General features: G+C 50.6%; 7 protein-coding genes and 1 non-coding gene across 8 annotated transcripts; 6 read left to right on the plus strand and 2 right to left on the minus strand.

Moving 5' to 3' along the window:
• Positions 1-97: 97 nt before the first annotated feature.
• On the plus strand, positions 98-1,306 carry LRP88_11317 (uncharacterized protein; the record flags this gene model as incomplete). The annotated part of the gene is made up of 1 exon (XM_083247747.1): positions 98-1,306. One exon carries the CDS (start codon positions 98-100, stop codon positions 1,304-1,306), a length of 1,209 nt encoding a protein of 402 aa, XP_083096895.1.
• A 250-nt stretch (positions 1,307-1,556) lies between these two features.
• LRP88_11318 lies at positions 1,557-1,655 on the plus strand. Its single transcript has one exon. It is a non-coding gene; the product is annotated as a tRNA-Ala (tRNA).
• A 704-nt stretch (positions 1,656-2,359) lies between these two features.
• LRP88_11319 (Mpv17/PMP22 family protein) lies at positions 2,360-2,992 on the plus strand (the record flags this gene model as incomplete). The annotated part of the gene is made up of 1 exon (XM_083247748.1): positions 2,360-2,992. The coding sequence occupies one exon, from the start codon at positions 2,360-2,362 to the stop codon at positions 2,990-2,992; it is 633 nt and encodes a 210-aa protein (XP_083096896.1).
• An 886-nt stretch (positions 2,993-3,878) lies between these two features.
• LRP88_11320 (agmatine deiminase family protein) lies at positions 3,879-4,922 on the plus strand (the record flags this gene model as incomplete). The annotated part of the gene is made up of 1 exon (XM_083247749.1): positions 3,879-4,922. The coding sequence occupies one exon, from the start codon at positions 3,879-3,881 to the stop codon at positions 4,920-4,922; it is 1,044 nt and encodes a 347-aa protein (XP_083096897.1).
• A 311-nt stretch (positions 4,923-5,233) lies between these two features.
• Positions 5,234-6,915, minus strand: LRP88_11321 (major facilitator superfamily domain-containing protein; the record flags this gene model as incomplete). Its single annotated transcript, XM_083247750.1, has 2 exons — positions 5,234-6,654; positions 6,705-6,915. The coding sequence occupies 2 exons, from the start codon at positions 6,913-6,915 to the stop codon at positions 5,234-5,236; spliced, it is 1,632 nt and encodes a 543-aa protein (XP_083096898.1).
• Positions 6,916-7,858: 943 nt separating this feature from the next.
• Positions 7,859-8,412, minus strand: LRP88_11322 (uncharacterized protein; the record flags this gene model as incomplete). Its single annotated transcript, XM_083247751.1, has 2 exons — positions 7,859-7,956; positions 8,010-8,412. The coding sequence occupies 2 exons, from the start codon at positions 8,410-8,412 to the stop codon at positions 7,859-7,861; spliced, it is 501 nt and encodes a 166-aa protein (XP_083096899.1).
• A 3,541-nt stretch (positions 8,413-11,953) lies between these two features.
• LRP88_11323 (uncharacterized protein) lies at positions 11,954-13,235 on the plus strand (the record flags this gene model as incomplete). Its single annotated transcript, XM_083247752.1, has 4 exons — positions 11,954-12,101; positions 12,156-12,371; positions 12,428-12,501; positions 12,564-13,235. 4 exons carry the CDS (start codon positions 11,954-11,956, stop codon positions 13,233-13,235), a joined length of 1,110 nt encoding a protein of 369 aa, XP_083096900.1.
• Positions 13,236-16,132: 2,897 nt separating this feature from the next.
• Positions 16,133-17,095, plus strand: LRP88_11324 (Alpha/Beta hydrolase protein; the record flags this gene model as incomplete). The annotated part of the gene is made up of 1 exon (XM_083247753.1): positions 16,133-17,095. One exon carries the CDS (start codon positions 16,133-16,135, stop codon positions 17,093-17,095), a length of 963 nt encoding a protein of 320 aa, XP_083096901.1.
• Between the last annotated feature and the right edge of the window lie 403 nt (positions 17,096-17,498).

A 17,498-nucleotide genomic window follows, 5' to 3' on the forward strand; every position in this document is an offset into this window, starting at 1 on the left:
AGCCTTCCTCTCCTTCGAGCTTTGAGCTACGACTTTTAACTCACCGGAATACTTTTCTTTTCACATCAACACAATTCGCCTGAGGGATTTCGCCAGGATGAGCACTTCTATCGACACCCGACAAAGCCTGAAACGGCCTTGTTACGAGCCTCCCACCCCCAAGTTGCAAGCCCTACTAGATCGTCTCTCGGTTTTCGTCGAAGACTATATCGCAAAGGCTACTTCTCTCACCCCAACAAGAGCCTACAGTTTTCTCCTAAGTCTTTCTCCCGGCCATTCTCGGCCTGACTTCAAGAACAGAGTTCTTGGAGAGACGGCATTCGTCGACCACGACAAGACCCTTTTCTGGAGGCTCTCCCTACCTGAAAGAGAGGGACTTGCTGCGGCATTCTTGAAGTACGAGATCATGTGCCAAGTTCTCCGCCCCCATCTCCAAAATCTTGAGCAGGTATCACACCAGTGCGAGGAGATTTTCAAGGAGGCAATCAACCGCCTCCATCCTTGGGAGATTGAGGGGATGCTTTGCGTTCATGAATACGTCAAGAGCTTGTATGGTGCAATGTTTGCCCATTGTGCCGGCTCTTGGCTGCCTGATCTCCCCTCAGACAACTCTGGCCCCGCTGGCCTGATGTTCCCCGACAATTGTTGCTTCAGCGACTTGGCGTACTTCAATGATATGGAGGGGAACGGGGCAAAGACAAACCCCAGGATTACCGACCACCTAGCCCTCTTTGGTTTCGACCTGGTCGCCAATCTGCTCAGCTCAACAGAGCAGAACCAGCATCTTCAACTGAAGGAGTGGTTCAGCCTGTTTGAGGAAGAGCAGGAGAACATTTCCCAACCAGTCTCAATTGATGATATTATCCCAACGCCAGATGTGTCAGATAAGAATGAGACGGACGGCCCAGGGCAGTGGGAGAAGCTCAGACTGGAAGTTCCTCGCCCGTCAGAGTACATCGACGAGGAGGAGTCTTTTGAGGAGTTTGCCCATCTTCAACGCTCCATTTATCGGCAGCGAGCATGGGCATTCTTTGACAATGGGAAGCTGTATCCTGAACATCAATTCCCCACAATAGAGTCTCTCCAACTCCGTGGTCGACTCCTTCACAAGAAGGCGATATTTCCTCTGTTCCCTCGCTCCCAACGGAGATCTCAGAAGTGGCATGACGACCGGTCTGGAGTTGATCGGCTTCCAAATAGCGATGCTGGGGAGTTTTACTCAGACCTGAAAGAGGGACCGAGTACTCCTCTCCAACGCTTTTTTGATGAGTCTTGGGACGATGAGTTGGTCAGGTTTTGGGATTGAGGAGGAAGAGTCAAGGACTGCTGATGTATTATCTGGCTGAGGAGCGTTGGTGGTCCTTTTTGTAGCACGTTGTCTTTGCTTATTACTTGTCTGCTGGAGTTTCCTCATGAAGCAACGGCAATTACTATCCGTCTATGTCTTGTTTCGTCTGTTACGGTTTAGCTGAATCATGTCCTTGAGCATGGATCATGGTCGGCGGTGCTCAACGTCCCTCCTAACTTCCATTTGGAAAGCCGGTCATCATCCATTCGGGCGAATGGTTTAGTGGTATAATACTCCCTTAGCATGTTTCTTCTCAAGAACTTGTCTAGTATGGGAGTGGTCCAGGGTTCGATTCCCTGTTCGTCCAAATTTGGTGGTTTAATTCCACCGTTGTCCACATTTTTTGGCGTTTGTAACAGCTGAGCTACCCTACACTGTTAGGTGTTTTTTTTTCCACGTCAAAGCTATCGTGTAGTACGGGGCCTACACTCGTTCTGAATGACTTTCGGCATTACTAAGAATTGAGTTGTCAAGCGGTAATGTCTGAGCTCCCTTTTTTTTCTTTGTTTTACATCAAAGAAGTTTGTGCAGCTCATTGTTCTGCTTTGTCTCGGTCTCCGTGTGGCTACTGTGATGTATCATTTCTTAGGCGCGACCACCTCACTGGCATTCTCCCAAAAGAGCCCCGGCACCCTTCAATCACACCCAAAACGCGTCAAACACGTGAATATCATGCATTTTCCCTTCTTCTGCCAAGCCTCTCCTGATACAGCGCCTCGCGGTTAATTATTTGACGCGCTTGACCTGCTCCAAGCGAAGAACAATGGGATCGGGCGTTGCCCAATGGGGAAATAAAAGGCCCACTTTCAGCATGACAGACCCGTAAAAGGGACAGCTGTTCTCATTCGTCCAGGAGCGCCCCTGCACAGCCAGTCTCGACCTCACTCACAATCAATCACAACACATCAGCCTCACTCACCACGACCCGTCGATTGGCCTCCACACGCTCTCAGGCCCCCATCTCCATGGCCTTGTATCTCTCCATGGCTGCATAATCTACATCTCGTCACCATGCGTCGCGCCCTCAACCTGCGCCTCGCCCTCCAGGCCACCGCCATAAAGGTCTCGGCCAACCTGGTCGTCCAGCTCATCAAGCACTATAGCACCCCTGGCCAGTCCACCTTTGACTGGCAGCAGGTCCTTGAGTTTGCCATCTATGGCTTCATCGGCTCTCAGATCGGCAACATCATTCAGTTCGTCCTCGAGGACTGGTTCCCTACTGGCAGCTCCCAGCCCAGCGGCGAGGTGCTGCCCAGCATCCAAGGCGACGTGAAGCAGCTGGAAGAGAAGAAGGACGACGATACAGTGGTCCATGAAAAGAAGCGGTCATGCCTCAACCTCAGCCCTGATATAATATGGCGCAATATCCTGGCCAAGCTGGTACTCGACCAGACCATTGGCCTCGCCATCAGCGGCTCCGTCTTTCTCATCTGTACAAACATCGCCCGTGTACCACACCCAAATCTGGTTTTCCTCGTCATCCGCGATAGACTGTGGCCTCTTGTCAAAGCGGGTTGGCATATCTGGCCACTGGTGGCCGTCTGCAACTTCCTTTGGGTTCCGGTACGATCGAGAGTGCTGGTAGCTGTGTGTGTGGGATTCGGATGGAGCATATTCTTGAGCATCTTTGCTATGAGGAAGTGAGGAGAGTTTTGCGTTGTTACGGTTGGAGTTCGGGGGTTTGACGGGGTGATGCAAGCGACGCGAGTGCATGGCATCAACAGCAATTCTCTGCATTTTTCTTTGTATTGGAGTTGTATGGATTAGACAAGCAACATGTTCTCTTTTCTCTTTAACAACGGAGGTGGCTGGCTATTATTGACGTTGTGCCTGAGTCACGAGTTGCTCATTTGTAGCTGGCAGAGATCGTAGCTGGCTGAGGGTGCCCATAGGTGGAATCACAACAAGCCTTTATGAAAAAGGATGTTCAAGCAGACCCTGGGTGCTGAATTCAGAAAACTCCATGAAAACGTACCAGTGTCCATGGCTTGCTGCTAAGATGGCAAGAAAGAGTGCCTCTCAGGTGGAGGTCTCTACGCAGTTCCTAGTAGCTGGCATTCCAGTTTAACCTTCTTGGTACATGAATGCTTAGCCTGCTGGCCAAAGGGAATCCATTAAGCAGTGCGCTATCCTCTCTCGGGTTATTGGCTATCTAGCCTGGTGAACTGATCAGATGCTCTCGATCACCTGTTTCTTCCAACATAACAAAGTAACAACCAACCAAGAACAACGCCCTTTGACTTGTCCTTCACTAGCTCTCCACTCTAAGGCGCTCTCTTTACACCGTGTGGCGTCCATGTCATCGTGAAAGGCTTGATCTGGGCGGGGTTGATGTTGAAGTCGCCCCAACCTTCCTATTTGGGAACTTTGGGTTGACACTCCTATTATCCATATCTGCCAACCAAGAACTACAAAAGAGGGAGTATTCTCAGTTTGGAGCATGTTAAAAGCTCTCACCATACCCAAGAGCAATCCTACCTTGAACCCCATCCTCACTTGTTGAAACACAATCCCCAAAACCTACCCAGTCATGACGTCCTACATTAGCGACTGGTACCAGCCAGCTGAGACTACACCTCACAAATGCACACTCATGGCTTATCCCAACAATACTTGCGTTACTGGTGGAGATCTACTACTGGCAGCCCAAAAGGAAGTAGTGTCCATCGCCAACGCCATTGCCGAGTTTGAACCTGTCACCCTCTTCGCCAGTCCAGAAACCCTCGAGGAAGCCAAGGCTCTGGCAGGCAAAGGTGTCTCTGCCGTGAGCGAGCCCAAGACGAGCCACCTGTGGATTCGAGATTTTGGTCCCATCTTCGTCAAGTCGCGTGACGAAAGGACTGTTCGTGGTGTGAACTTCAACTTCAACTACTGGGGCGGCAAGCGCGGACCATCCGGAGATGAGGCTATCGCGCCCATTGCGGCCCAGCAGATGACGGGTGCCGAACCTCTGGCTGTGAATCTCGTTGCTGAGGGCGGTGGAATGGATATTGATGGGGAGGGTACTTTCATGGCGGCCGAGAGTGCGGTGCTCAACGAGAACCGGAACCCCGGCCGGAGCAGGGAAGAAGTTGAGGCAGAGCTTTCACGTGTTCTTGGTGTTAAGAAGTTCCTTTGGCTCTCTGGAGAGACCGATAAGGACACTACGGACTGTCACGTCGATGCTCTTGCTCGATTCGTTGGCTCAGGCAAGGTTGTCCTCAGCAAACCTTCACCAACAAACCCCGGACGATACGTCGAGGCGTATAACGACGCCAAGGCGAAGCTCACTGGGGCTACTGATGCTAAGGGCAGACTCATTGAGCTGATTGACTGCATAGAGCCAGACTTGGGGAAGCTTGAGAACGTGGTCGACGGGGACATCATCGCCTCGTACGTCAACTTCCTTCCCGTCAACGGGGGTCTGATCATTCCCAAGTTTGGCCATGATGAGAGGGATGCGGAGGCCTTGCAGCTATTTCAGAAGCTGTACCCGAACCGCAAGGTGGTGCAAGTATACATCAACGCGCTTCCCATTATTGGTGGTGGCATCCACTGTGCAACACAACAGGTGCTTGCAGTGGACCAAGCCTAAGGTGCTGCGTTGTATGTACTTTGATAGGTGCTTAAGTATCTCATTTCACCCTAATTCTGAAATGGTTCGAGTAAATCGGTGGTCCTTCTGGTAATGTGCAGCCTTGCTTCATGTGAGAGGGATGACTGCAACGAATAGAAAGATCGTCATTCTCTGTGAAGAGTGCCTTGACTCACGCTGGGACGAGGACTTGTATATTCGTGAAAGAGACTGCGCTAAATACAAAAACTCCACCTTACGTAGAAGCAAAAGACAAGCTCCCTGCCGTGACCGCAAGACCGAACATGATAAGCAGTAGTAGTACAAGTTGTTCAGTATGGTAGAAACTCGCTAATCTTGGGCCATGACCTATCGGCCAGCTCGTCATCATAGCCATCATCCACCGCCCAGTGATCCTCCAGGATGTCGAGAGCCTTTTGCGTGTTGAGTAGTCCAAGACACTTGGAAACACCATGTAATAGGTGCTGCACCCTCTCCCGATGAGGACCGAGGGCGTCGCACCCCGCAAAAAATAGCGGAGGTGTGAGCAGAGTTACGGGTGTGAGGCCGTCCCGAAGTGTCATCCGCTCGGCGCCCTCGAGAATGCGACGGACTAGGTCTTGAATTGTAGATGAAGACCTGGGTAAGTGACGAAGGCGCCGTTGAATAAGAAGTAAAGCCGTTAGCTGCCACACCTGATTCGATAACCGATACTCGTTCACCTCATGCGGCGAGAAGACGCGACCTCGAATGGAAAGAACTGGAGGTGGATTGGCTCGGTCTCGGTCGATGATGCCCTGAAGATAGCTCAGAAGCCATGAAACCTCGGCATCTTCTGTATCTGTGGCTTTGTTACGGCGATGTTGTAGCCGGGCAATCTCCTTGAACACGCCTAATAGATCTCTTGTACGCGCCAGGTACATATCAATGTACACAGGCTCGCTATCGGAGGACTGCGTCGAGGGGGTAGGGATCGTTGTTTGTTCAGAGACTAGATCACTGGCAGCGTGGCAAACCAATGACTCGGTCATGTCGAACCAGCGCAACAAAAAGCGCAGCTCATCTGTCGGATTTTGTGAGAGGCCCTTGTCTTGGAGTCGAGAGATGAGCCCCCGAGCGCCCCGGAAGTGTATGCTCCATCGGTCACGGCTGGGATTGGCAGCAAAGACCTCGCAGACGAACAAGGTCCTTGCTGCAGCTAGCAGCGGCACGAGCTGTCGGTCATCGTCGCATTCAGAGAGCCTCTGACAAAGAGATCTTGAACTTAGGGCCTGGAAGCCTTCTATGATGAGACTTTGTGCGGTCTGCTCGTCACTTGTCTTGCAGCTGGCCAGTTTGTGTACGGCGGCGAGGGCGACGATGCCCTGTAATAGAGCGTCGTTGAAGACAGCCATAGGAAGAATCAACTCGCATAGCTCATCGAATATTTGAGGATGAGGAGCAAGAGCTCTGACGGTTCGTTCTGTGAAATATTGAAGACCGGACATGTGAAGGGGTGATAGGTGGCTGAAGTATCCGACGGGAAGTGGTAGAGATAATTGTCGCCGCCGAGGAACCAGGTCATAGGTTTTAGCTGGACTTAACAGAGAGACTTCTGAAGAGGTTGAGGAAGAGGTGTCATAGTTATCTGTTTCCTTGGATAGGGTACTTGATGAGGGAGAGGATGAAGGGGGAGGAGTAGAGACAGCGACAGCAGCTGGGCCTGGTTGAGGTGTAGAGGGAGAGACGTAAATGAAGTTATCCCGATTGATATCTAGGACCAGGGTTAGCTCAGCTCTTATAGGTTGATTAGATGGAAAGCACCTAGTCTCTGAACACTCAACTCATTCCGGGATAGACAATTGCCAAACGCAGAGCGACTGAAGGGTCTCCCGCCCCATCTCAGGTGAACCCCATACTCACAAGCCACGCCGGCGCTCTTGCAGCGCTGACAGGTAGGTCGCTCCTCACTGCACTTTTTCTTGAAACGCTTGCACCGAGAGCATCCGACCCATGAACGACGCTGTGGAGGCATCACTTTCGAGGCAGAACAGAGGGAGAAGGTGGCTGGGGTGTTGACCAATGTATGTCTTATGTCACTGAGTTTGGAGAGACAAAAGGCGGGGAAATATATAGTCCCCACCGGAAGAGGCGGCGATAAGGCCAAATTAGAGGCTAGTCCTGTATAGGAAGGATGGGGCGACAGTCTCGTGAGCCGGGGTTGGTCTGTTATCTACGAGATAACAGCAAGCCAGTTGATGAGATGGCTAGCTTTGTGAAGAATTTTCGTGTCTTAGGCTACTGATATCCGTAGGGGACCTGTCTTGAATTCATATAGGCCTAAACCCCCCCCTTTTTTGTCTTTCTACTTGCTTCAAGCTTCTTCAACGTTGAAGCTGATGAATGCGTCTCGGACACGCTTATCGCATCCCTGTCGCTAATGACAGGGTTGACCTATCCCAGGCTTTTCCTTTATCTTGATGGTCCAATACGCTGCTGTCCTTCTCCTTCTCAACGAAGCTGCCAGTTGGATGACCACAGCATAACAACGATTGCCATACTCCCTGGCAGACCTGACAAACTCGTGGCGCTACGGCTGGCACTGGCATAGGAATGTGTCGTCTCAGTCCCGTCACCCTTGATAAGAGTCGCTTCACAGCAGAGCCCGACTTGACGTGGTATTGCATGGCCGACACATGAATACCCTCGTCGCCGCCGAGGTGCAAGTCTTCGAGTTCCTCGTAACCTAGAGAAAGGTAAAGCGATTTGCCCATCTCGGCGGCAATGACCCCTTGGCAGACCTTGTCTAGTTTGGCGAGATCGATGCCCCACCGAACTAGACGGCCTCCATGACCGCGTCTCCAGTACGCGGGATGTACGACAACCATCTCCATTGTTGCGAGACCCTGGAAGTACCTAAGATGATTGATAGGTATTTATTGATGGAGGTATGTGTTAACATAGGCTCAGGCTGTGACTCACTGTTCTTCCGCCGCCTCGCAGCGCTCGTCAAGCGCGTCACAGTGGTCCTTGTCCATGTCTCTCATTGGGTTTCCCAGGAGTTCAGGATAAGGGGCTGATTGAATAAGTTAGACACCGGGGAGGAATGGAAAGTATGGGTATACATACCGTTATCATTTTGAAAGGATCCTTTTCTGTCTGACCCAGGCTGGAGTTTCCAACAAGCCACACCAACAACCACCTCATCATGAGGTTTGGGTGTAAGCCAACCACTGTTGGGCGGGATGATGGCCTTGGTATTTTTTCCTTCGTTGGGATCAAACTTGTCAGTGGCGACAAGGACGATGTGCTCAGGGCTTTTGATGACGGACGAGAACTCGTGGCGATACGAAAGGAGGGTATCTTGAGGAAACTCGGCATGATTTGGGCGCTCCCAGTCAAAGACGGGGGAATAGGGAAATCCAGAAGCAGCGACGATGCCGATGCGCGGGATATCGGCCGGCGAGGCAAGGCGTAGACGGCCTAGGGGAGGAGGAGGAGGAGGACAAGAAGGACCAGGAGAAGGAGCCATGGCTGGTTCAATTGGCAAAGATTGGGTCTGAAGAAAAAGACGAGGCTCTCATGGAATTCAAATAATGGGCGTGTTATTCGGATCATATGTCACGGAAGGCGCCTTGATTTGAGGCTCTGCTCTCAGGAAGCTGGAAGGGAAGGGAGCGTCTTGTGATTGGTTCATTGGACATGCAGGCTGTTCAGAGTCGCCGGTTGAGAGTGGGTGGTTAAAAGCAGGCTGTCTTACGTTCTGAAAAGCAGGCTCTGACTTGTGTCACGTCAAAACACATTCCTTTGTGATTTCATGACGCGTTGGTGGTGTACCACTGCGACATTTCTCAACTCGCCGGTCGGCCCGAGCCCTGTCGACACTGCAACGTGCATTTCTTCTTTCACCGTCGGGACTTGGCAGTGGTGTAACCGTTTGCAAGTCACCGGTCGGGGTAAGGCTCTCACATCACCTACGCCGAGCATTGTCCTCGCTGGATAATTTCCAGTTATTGGCCTCGATGCGATCCTCAGGGCTTGCTGCTCAAGCTCCATTCCAGCAGCATTCACCATGGTCAAAGACGACAACGGCGTCTCCCCAATAGCCCAATTGGACGAGAGTCACAACGGCTCATGGCATCCACTCGAGCCGTTCGAAGTTGGGCGCCCACCGGAAGAATGGGGCACAATCAGCTTTGACGACCTCGGCTTCAATTGGCCAGATCACCTGATTGAGGATCAAAGCGACCACCAGCCTGCCTTAGCAGCATCACCCAACACCAACACAACCCTGGACTACGAGCTGGTCAATGCATTGCAGCCGGATGATGAGGCTCCAGCCAAGCATGAAAATACACAAACTCCCAAGAGAGAAGCCGAAGAGCCGCCCGACTTGGCAGGGTTGGCACATGATTTTCGCCCTGAAGAATCGCGCCCGTCAGTCACTATCCAATCACGCTCAGATTCAAGCATCAGCCGCGAAAGTAGCACCCCGAGTAGCACATTGAATCTTACGCCTGGCTCATCTTCAGCCAGTCTTTGGACTTTTGCCCGTCATGGCTCAGAGAGTTTCCAGCCTCATCCCGCCCCCCATAATTTCCTATCAAGCAATTGGGGAATGGAGAGCCTTGATGCGCCAAGATCAGAGAACGAATCCCACACCGATTCTTCACTTCTTTCGGCTGACACCCGCACCGTCATGAGTAGTTATGACATCAGTGAGCAGGAGTTTGGAGAATCACCTTGGGCATGGTTGCGAGACACTGGCCTCACAGATGCCCAATCTGGAGTGCAGGCACTCACCGGTGGGCCTAACAACTCCTTCCTATTTGTGCCTTCAGAACAGGCTACAGAGGCCTCACATTCTGCACCTGCTTCTACAACCAGGGGATCCTCCCTGTTAATCCCTGTGTGCTTACCACCGTCTCTCAATCAGGCTCCGCTGGGGATGCTCCCCGACTTGGGGACACAGGATCGCCAGCAAGCTAAGCGCAAGCGTGATAAGGACGATGCGCAGAGCCGCACACAGACGAGAAAGGTTCGAGACATGGGGGCGTGTTTGAGATGCAGGATCTACAAGGAAAAGGTTCCATCCACCCGCCAAGACCTGTATGCATGGTCCGGTGACGCTGACCTCTCTGCAGTGCGACCTCAATGTGCCCTGTGGCCGTTGCGTCCAGGTTGCTGGAAGTGTAAAGCTGTTCAGGCAGCCCTGCCAAAGGGTTGATCTCACCGATGTCATTCCTTTCCGGACCGGAAACGCTCGTATGGGCCAGACAAACTCGGTCTTCCCGAAACTCCTATGGTCTGTCGCTAGCCCCATTCGTACTACCTCCGTCACCCACTTCGTTGAGGGGGTTGACGTAGCCTTGCTCCCAAAGCTGAGCCTCATGTGCCGACAATTCTCTCCGACACAGGACGATGTCTTGTTTGAACACTACGAGGACGCAGATGGCAAAGTTATGGTGGTTGAATGTCCCCCTGTCGCATGTGTAAGTAGTACTCCCAGATCAGTCTGAAGAGCATCGCTGAAAACAACCACCAGATTAATATCGCAACTCAAAGGACAAAGAGAGCACTTGAGGAATACATGCAAGAAATATGGCCCTTCGCGGTAGGAGAGATGCTAGCTACCTCGAAAGATGAGATTTACCGTCAAGGACTCGCTGAAGCAAACCGCCTTGCTTCTCTCAGTTCTGTGAGAAATTGTCCAAAAGCGGCCTGATGCATGTCTGACCATGGTTAGAACCCGATCCCTATGCTCCAGAAAGCACTCGAGATCCTTGCTTGCGTCCATCTAAACTTTGATACTCCCATCCTGGTGGGCGATACACTCAATGTGCCAGTCTTGAGGGATAAGAGATCGCCCATTCAGGGGAGATATCCGGTCCCCTCTGTATTGGATTTTCAGCTAGACACGCTTTGCATCCATCACATGCAGAAGCTGATGAAAACTGTGTCACGCGCTCTCAAGAAGGTCATCTTTTCTAAAGAGAGGCAGTCTCGCTGGTACGAGATTTTTCTAACCATTTTTGTACTACTCGTTTCGATAGAACAGGTCTACTTGACGCAATGCGAGTACCTGAGGGACGCCAACATCGCAAACGATGTGGGTTTCATATGCCCTGATACGTTGATCACGCACTGAGGCCCCCCATAGGGAGTCAACATTTTTGCCCAAGCCTCGCCTGTCACAAATCACATGCTTGGCTTATGGAGGGCGTCGGCCAAGTACCTTCTGTATCATTATCGATGCGTCATGAAGGGAACCCTTCCATTTTCACCCTCCTTTGAGTTAAAGGATGAAGAATATGCACTTCTGGACACCGAGGCTATGAAGTACATTCGAAAAACGGCTGCTCTGGTACGCGAAAGAGGTGCAGTCCTCCTGGCTTCTTCAACTTGTTTGTTCACGCTTTCCGCTGACAAGGCTCGTTCAGAGGTGGAGTTGAATACCCTCAGGGATAGAGACCTTGATAACATTTCAGTGAAACCTTTGTCGTGGATTTCTGAACTCTTTCTAGATTGAATCTGGAACACCTACCCATGCATTTTCGCACCGCGGAGAGGCACTGATTCAAGTTGTTCAGTGGCATTACCATCCACACGACAGCAGGGCTGTATTTGTGATTTCAGACCTTTGGCAGCATTGCCAGCCCTTGTCAGGTGTCAAATGAAACGCTGAGAATCATCTGACTGTGTAATTGCACATTCGAAAAGGCTCACACCTCCTCGTACGCTACCTATTGCATTGTCTTAGCTGACAGATAACGGCAAGCCACTATGAGCAGGCTCTGCCCCGTTACACAAACACACCAGCCGATGGCTTATTGTAATTCCTGAGTGAAATGGATGTGTAAAGTCTGTGTGGTGTTATTTGCATTGGGATTGAAAAGTTGGAACTTGTTTTGGGGGGGCTAGTCTTGGATTTTCAAGTTGCACATTCGAAGAGCCTCATTGCCACTTTGGAGGCTTAAAAACTCAGATACCTACGGGCGATATTCTGATAGACCATCTCTTCTACATCATTCAGTCTCATATTGAATTCGACCTTCTACTGCAACAGCATAACAATGGACTTTCCTGCCGGGTTTCCAGAACAGCTCAGGGGTTCCATGGCCTGGGATGCATCTGACTTTGACCAGAACCCAGAGGCGTACACTCTGATACTGACTGAAAGTGACTTACTGGCAGTAGAAAAAGCCGTCAACCACTTCAAGGGTAAGCCCATCTCACCATCCGGTTTTCCATCAGCCGCTGACTCTTGTCTTTTAGGCCTTGGCCTTCCGCGAGGCTCCGTGGATCGGTCCAATTTTCCCCTGCCTGAGGATCTCACCACAAAGCTCCGGCAGATCAATGACACCCTGAACAATGGACGGGGCTTTCAAGTTGTGCGCGGGATCAACCCAACCTCTTACAGCGAGGAAGAGCACATCCTCATCTTTGCGGGCATCTGTGCTCATGTGGCTACCCACCGAAACTGGTTCATCGGTATGTTTATCAAGTTTACCAAGTATCAATGAAGTCCTTCTGACAAACATTTAAAGATCATCTCCGGCATGAAAGACAGGACGACGTGGCTGGCGTCAACTTGCGCCCCCCGGAGTTGCCAGTTTCCATGGTATGAGTCGACTTGAGAAGGCTGCATCGTGAACTGCTTAGCTAACCTCTTGTCCATTGCAGAACTTCCACACCGACGTGGACTCGGGACCTATTCTCGCACTTTTTATGGAGAAGAAGTCCAAATCTGGTGGAAACCAACACCTGTCGAGCTTCTGGACCATCTACAATTCTCTTGCTAGAGAGTCTCCTGAGGTCATCAGGGAGCTTGCATCCAACTGGCACTGGGAAATGCCAGACAAAGAGAATCTTGATGGACCCAACATCGTCCTGCCATCTCGACCAATCATTGGTAAAGCGGATGGAAGAATGCAGATTAACTTTGCCAAGGCATATGTTGCTGGCGACCCCAAGTACCCTATGAACAAGGGCTCGCCATCCTTGTCCCCATCACAAGAGGCTGCTCTCAAGGTCCTCTCTGACACAGCAAGGAAGCATAGTCTTCAGCTTGATGCCAAAGCAGGCGATCTTGTTCTAGTCAACAACCTCTCCATCATGCACGCTAGAGACGCTTTTGTTGACGATGTAGTGTCTGGCGAGGTACGACATGTGCTCCGGCTCTGGCTTCAAGATCAAGACAGTTGGCCTGTGGCTTCTTCCCTTGGGTACATCGAGCCTAAGAAGGCGTGGCATGTTCCGGATAAGCATCAGTCGCTTCGTACACTGTCTGAATGGGTTCAGCTACCCCGACCCATCCGTGCGGTTGATGCAGCTGCATCGCAAAAACATGCCTGAAATGAGTGGCTGTGTATGGAAATGGGTCATGCAGGTCGAGTTTGAGATCAAAGAGGAGGTTGTGGTTAGTCTTTTCGCGGCGGGGTGGAGGAAGTTGGCAGGGTACTGGGAATAGAGGCTATACTTTGTTGCACTCCGTTCATTTTCCTTAAGTCCTATGTATCCAATATCTTTTTCAGGTAGCTTTCCTTATTTACACTTGTTCCTCTATCTAAGCTCCGAATATCACACCAAACTGTAGAGCAACAAGGCCGATACGCTCAAGAACAATCAACGCAAGCCGTAGCCTTCTCTTGCGCCTCTCTTTTGCGGTTCTCCTCGTACCAGCGAAGGGCTCAGAGGCCGTGTTGAAGCAGTTTGTTGTTGCCCCGACATCATCCTTGTCATCGTAGGAGTCTTGCTGCTTGTACTTTCGCCTGTAATTGAAATGGATCTTGGACTGTTAGACAAGAAGTCTTAAATTTACAATATGCTTGCCTTCAAGGACTGCCGTACATTGGACAAGGGCTTGCGCAGGTGATACATGGCTTACAGGTGCTAGTAGGCGCTTGGAACGGCGCTTCTGTTTGTGGTACCTCGAGTAGAGATTCTGGACCCGGTGGAAAAGCCGCACTGTACGGAATGTAACACAAATAGTAACACTGGGACCACTTGAAATATATTCAGGTTTTGTGTGAAATACTGTCTGGCTGGTTGCGCTCGTTACACTGTCCGGTCAACAGACTTTACCTGCCTGGTTGGCAAGCTTAACTTGGCCGGTTGAGGCTGCCAAATTTGCTGGTCAAGTTTCTTTCTTTGGTGAGTTACACGGGATATTTTCGCCGGTTTGCATTTCTCAACTCGCCGGTCAAGCGTGTCCGTCACTGGCAGCCTGATGGTGGGCCTCATTGAGGTCGAAACCTTCATGGCCGCAAATGTTCGGATGGGCCAGAGGCATTCCATTTCCTGAAAATAAAATGAAAGAAATTATATCATGGAAGGAATTTGTACTAAACCCAGTCTCCGTAGATCGGATACTTTGTCTATTGGCTTGCAACGGAAGACCAGTGCGAGGAGGCCTCGTCTCACCACCGGGTAAAAACATCAACGATATACTCTTGTTAGATGATTTTCTCTCTACTGACACCCTCATCTCATCAGTCCTAATATGTTACTGGATGGCTAGATAAGTGGGCGACTGACATACATACCACAATTTAGCTCAATAGCATGCTCGTGACGAGGAGGTCTCCCTGAGGCCAGTCGAATATGATCCCTCAGAGGTGAAGCACTAAGTAGATAGAGCCAGCTTACAACACGAAGGCGATTAGTAAACGTGATTCCATATTGGTACGTTGCAGTTGCTTTAAGGCCAGATATGACTAACTGTTAACGTCTAGAAGATTATGACAATAGGTAAGATGGTTGTTGATTAAGACACTGCAAACGCAAGGATACATTCTTCCCCAATAGCTCGTCACGAACCCAAGATCCCATAATGAGACTAGCCGTCCACGCATCATTATCAATAAAGTGATCAACTTGCCGTCTACAATTCAGTTATGTACTTGTCCTCGTGTTTCAACATCTCGTGGGTGATTAATGATACTATCAGAGAGCTCTTGCATCACGGCCAGCCGCATATTTCATCTATTGACTGATTAAGTGGTCCTGCTAGAATAGGCGAGGTATAAATTCCATCCTATCCCTCGAAACTAAAACCATTCCTCCCACTCCATTGCAGACAACAGCAAGTCCTTTACCACTACCACGTCGCTATCCACCCCACAGGGAGCCATTTCAACGACGATGTGCATCATCACACAGTACATCTTCTACTGCAGAAGATGCCTCCGTATTATCACAGCTCGCACAGGCTACCAATACTGCCGTCAACCGGGAGTCAGAAACCACTGCAGGATCGTGACCTGTACGGGGGCTAGATATTTAAGCGAAGGGTATTGTTGGTACTGCACTGGTTACAACGGCGATCCGCAATTTATACAGGTTTGGAATCAACTAATACAGTTTTGACCTTGGGGAGGTTACTTGGATGTTTTCGTCATTGGTGGAACGCATGGGCTGAGAGACTTGGCATCAAGAGACCTGGGTTCGGCGGAGTGAGGTTGAGACGTATGAAGGCAATGCTACTTAGCTAGTCTTGCCGACTAAGATGGCCGTCTTCCATAAAGAAGGAATGTAGCCCATAGTCAATTTTACCTACACAAACCTTCCGCCTGTTCGTACTCCCAACTCACTGGTCGATCCGATACGTGACTTGCAAACCTATTGGTTGAGCCCTGATAAGCAGTCCTCAAGCGAGGGAACGCAGACCCCAGCTACGAGGCTACAGCAGACCAATCCTTGCGTAGTAGCCATCGACTAAATGGCTATGCCAGAAAAGGCAATTATACGACGACTGGCTGACAAGCCCAAGACCTAGAACAAGAAGCCAGAGCGGCAGGCGGGTCGAAAAAAACACCGCCGGTACCAGCACCAAAATTGTATGGGGAGGGCGGTGACGATTTCTTCGAGGTAATCAAGGTGGCTAACGGTTCTCGTTGCAGCGAGTGTCGTTACAATCCACTAGTATTTCACTCACACTGTTAATCGAGGCCATATTGCTCCCTGTAACTCGCTTCTCGCGATTCTCTTTCGTGAGGCTAGCTATTCTGTGTGTGTGATGACCAAGCATGCGGTCAAAGCCCACTTTGGGCCCATCTTACGCCTCGTCTGACGGCCTTCGGGAAACCGTCATTGACCGAGCTTAAGAAGAAATCTTACTAAACGCTTGGCATGGTCAGCAAATCATGGAAGGAGTTAAACATATATAAGTATGAAGTGCAGCCTCCAGAAAGAATCACCATATCTAAAGACTTCAACACTATCACTAGTCTCATCTTCACCGTTATCCTACCATGTCTGGCCTCAAGTTTGATCCCGAGTACCTGAAGGCTATTGAGCCATTCATCAATGGACCCCAGCCACCCCAACAGCCCAACGATATCTATGGCAGACGGGCGACCATGAACATGATCATGACGGCGGCCAACGACTTTGCTCCTGCTCCGCCCGCCGTTCCGCAGACCGTCTTTATCGTAAAAGGCCGTGATGGTGTCGATATCAAAGTCACACGCTTCGCCACCGAGGCGGCTTCCAAGTCGGAAACGCCGACACCTGCCGTGGTCTACTTGCACGGCGGCGGCTTCTTCTGCAATAACGTTGAAATCTTTTCACCTCGGATAGCCCGCTATGCTCATGACTCTGACCTGCCATATTTTGCTGTGAGCTATCGACTGGCTCCCGAGCATCCTGCACCTTGCGCGATTGAAGACTGCTACGCGGTAATCAAGCACTTGTCAGAGTCCTCCCAAGAGTTCAACATCGACCCTACCAAGATCATTGTCCACGGAGACAGCGCTGGAGGAGGAGTTGCTACTGGCGCCGCTCTGTTGGCTAGAGACCGCAAATTTGAACCTCCCCTGGCGAAGCAGATTCTGATTTATCCCATGCTTGATGACCGGACCAAGGTCAAAGACGACGACCCGAGTATCGAGCTCATGGTCTGGAAGCCGGATGCAAATGTTATCGCCTGGGACGCTTATCTTAGCGAAGCTCGAAAGAATAGCGACATCTTGACCTATGCAGTGCCGGCTAGAGCCGCCAGCCTACGCGGCCTGCCACCTACTTATATCGAGGTCGGAACTCTGGATCTGTTTAGAGATGAAGACATTGAGTATGCCACTCGGTTGGCCAGGGAAAATGTCGAGGTTGAGTTTCACCTCTGGCCTGGTTTGCCGCATGGGTTCGACGGCTTCCTGAATCTCAGCTGGTATGAAAGGGCTAAGGAGAGTCGGATCAGCGCCTTGAAGAGGGTTTGAGAGATTGAGGTGTTGTGATAGGTGTCACACCTGCTGCACTTAATGCCATTCCAAGAGCCACGATGCGAGCTTTCAATTCCGATATCGTGTCAAGGTCTCGTATTTTTAGATATCTAGGCATACCCTATGCCTTTGAAATATTTTTACTCTTAGTTCCTACTCTCTCGTTCCTCAGCGGGTATCTTGAAAGTTAAACTGTGTTGGCTTTGGTCAGCGTGAAGAAGTGAAAGGTGATTATTGAGTAGTTGATGATACTTCCCTATACAAAACACCATCAAATACAACACCAAAAAGCCAGTTGTTCCAGAGGTGGTTGCAATGGGAGATTACCTCGCATGCATTAAAAGCACGCTCATGCAGGAACTCTCACCATCACCTCGGAACTTAACTTCCTGTCGCAGGC

The sequence above is a fragment of the Fusarium phalaenopsidis genome (assembly GCF_050370095.1).
Source record: "Fusarium phalaenopsidis strain FUZ10S chromosome Unknown contig_32306, whole genome shotgun sequence".
Lineage (NCBI taxonomy): Eukaryota > Fungi > Ascomycota > Sordariomycetes > Hypocreales > Nectriaceae > Fusarium > Fusarium phalaenopsidis.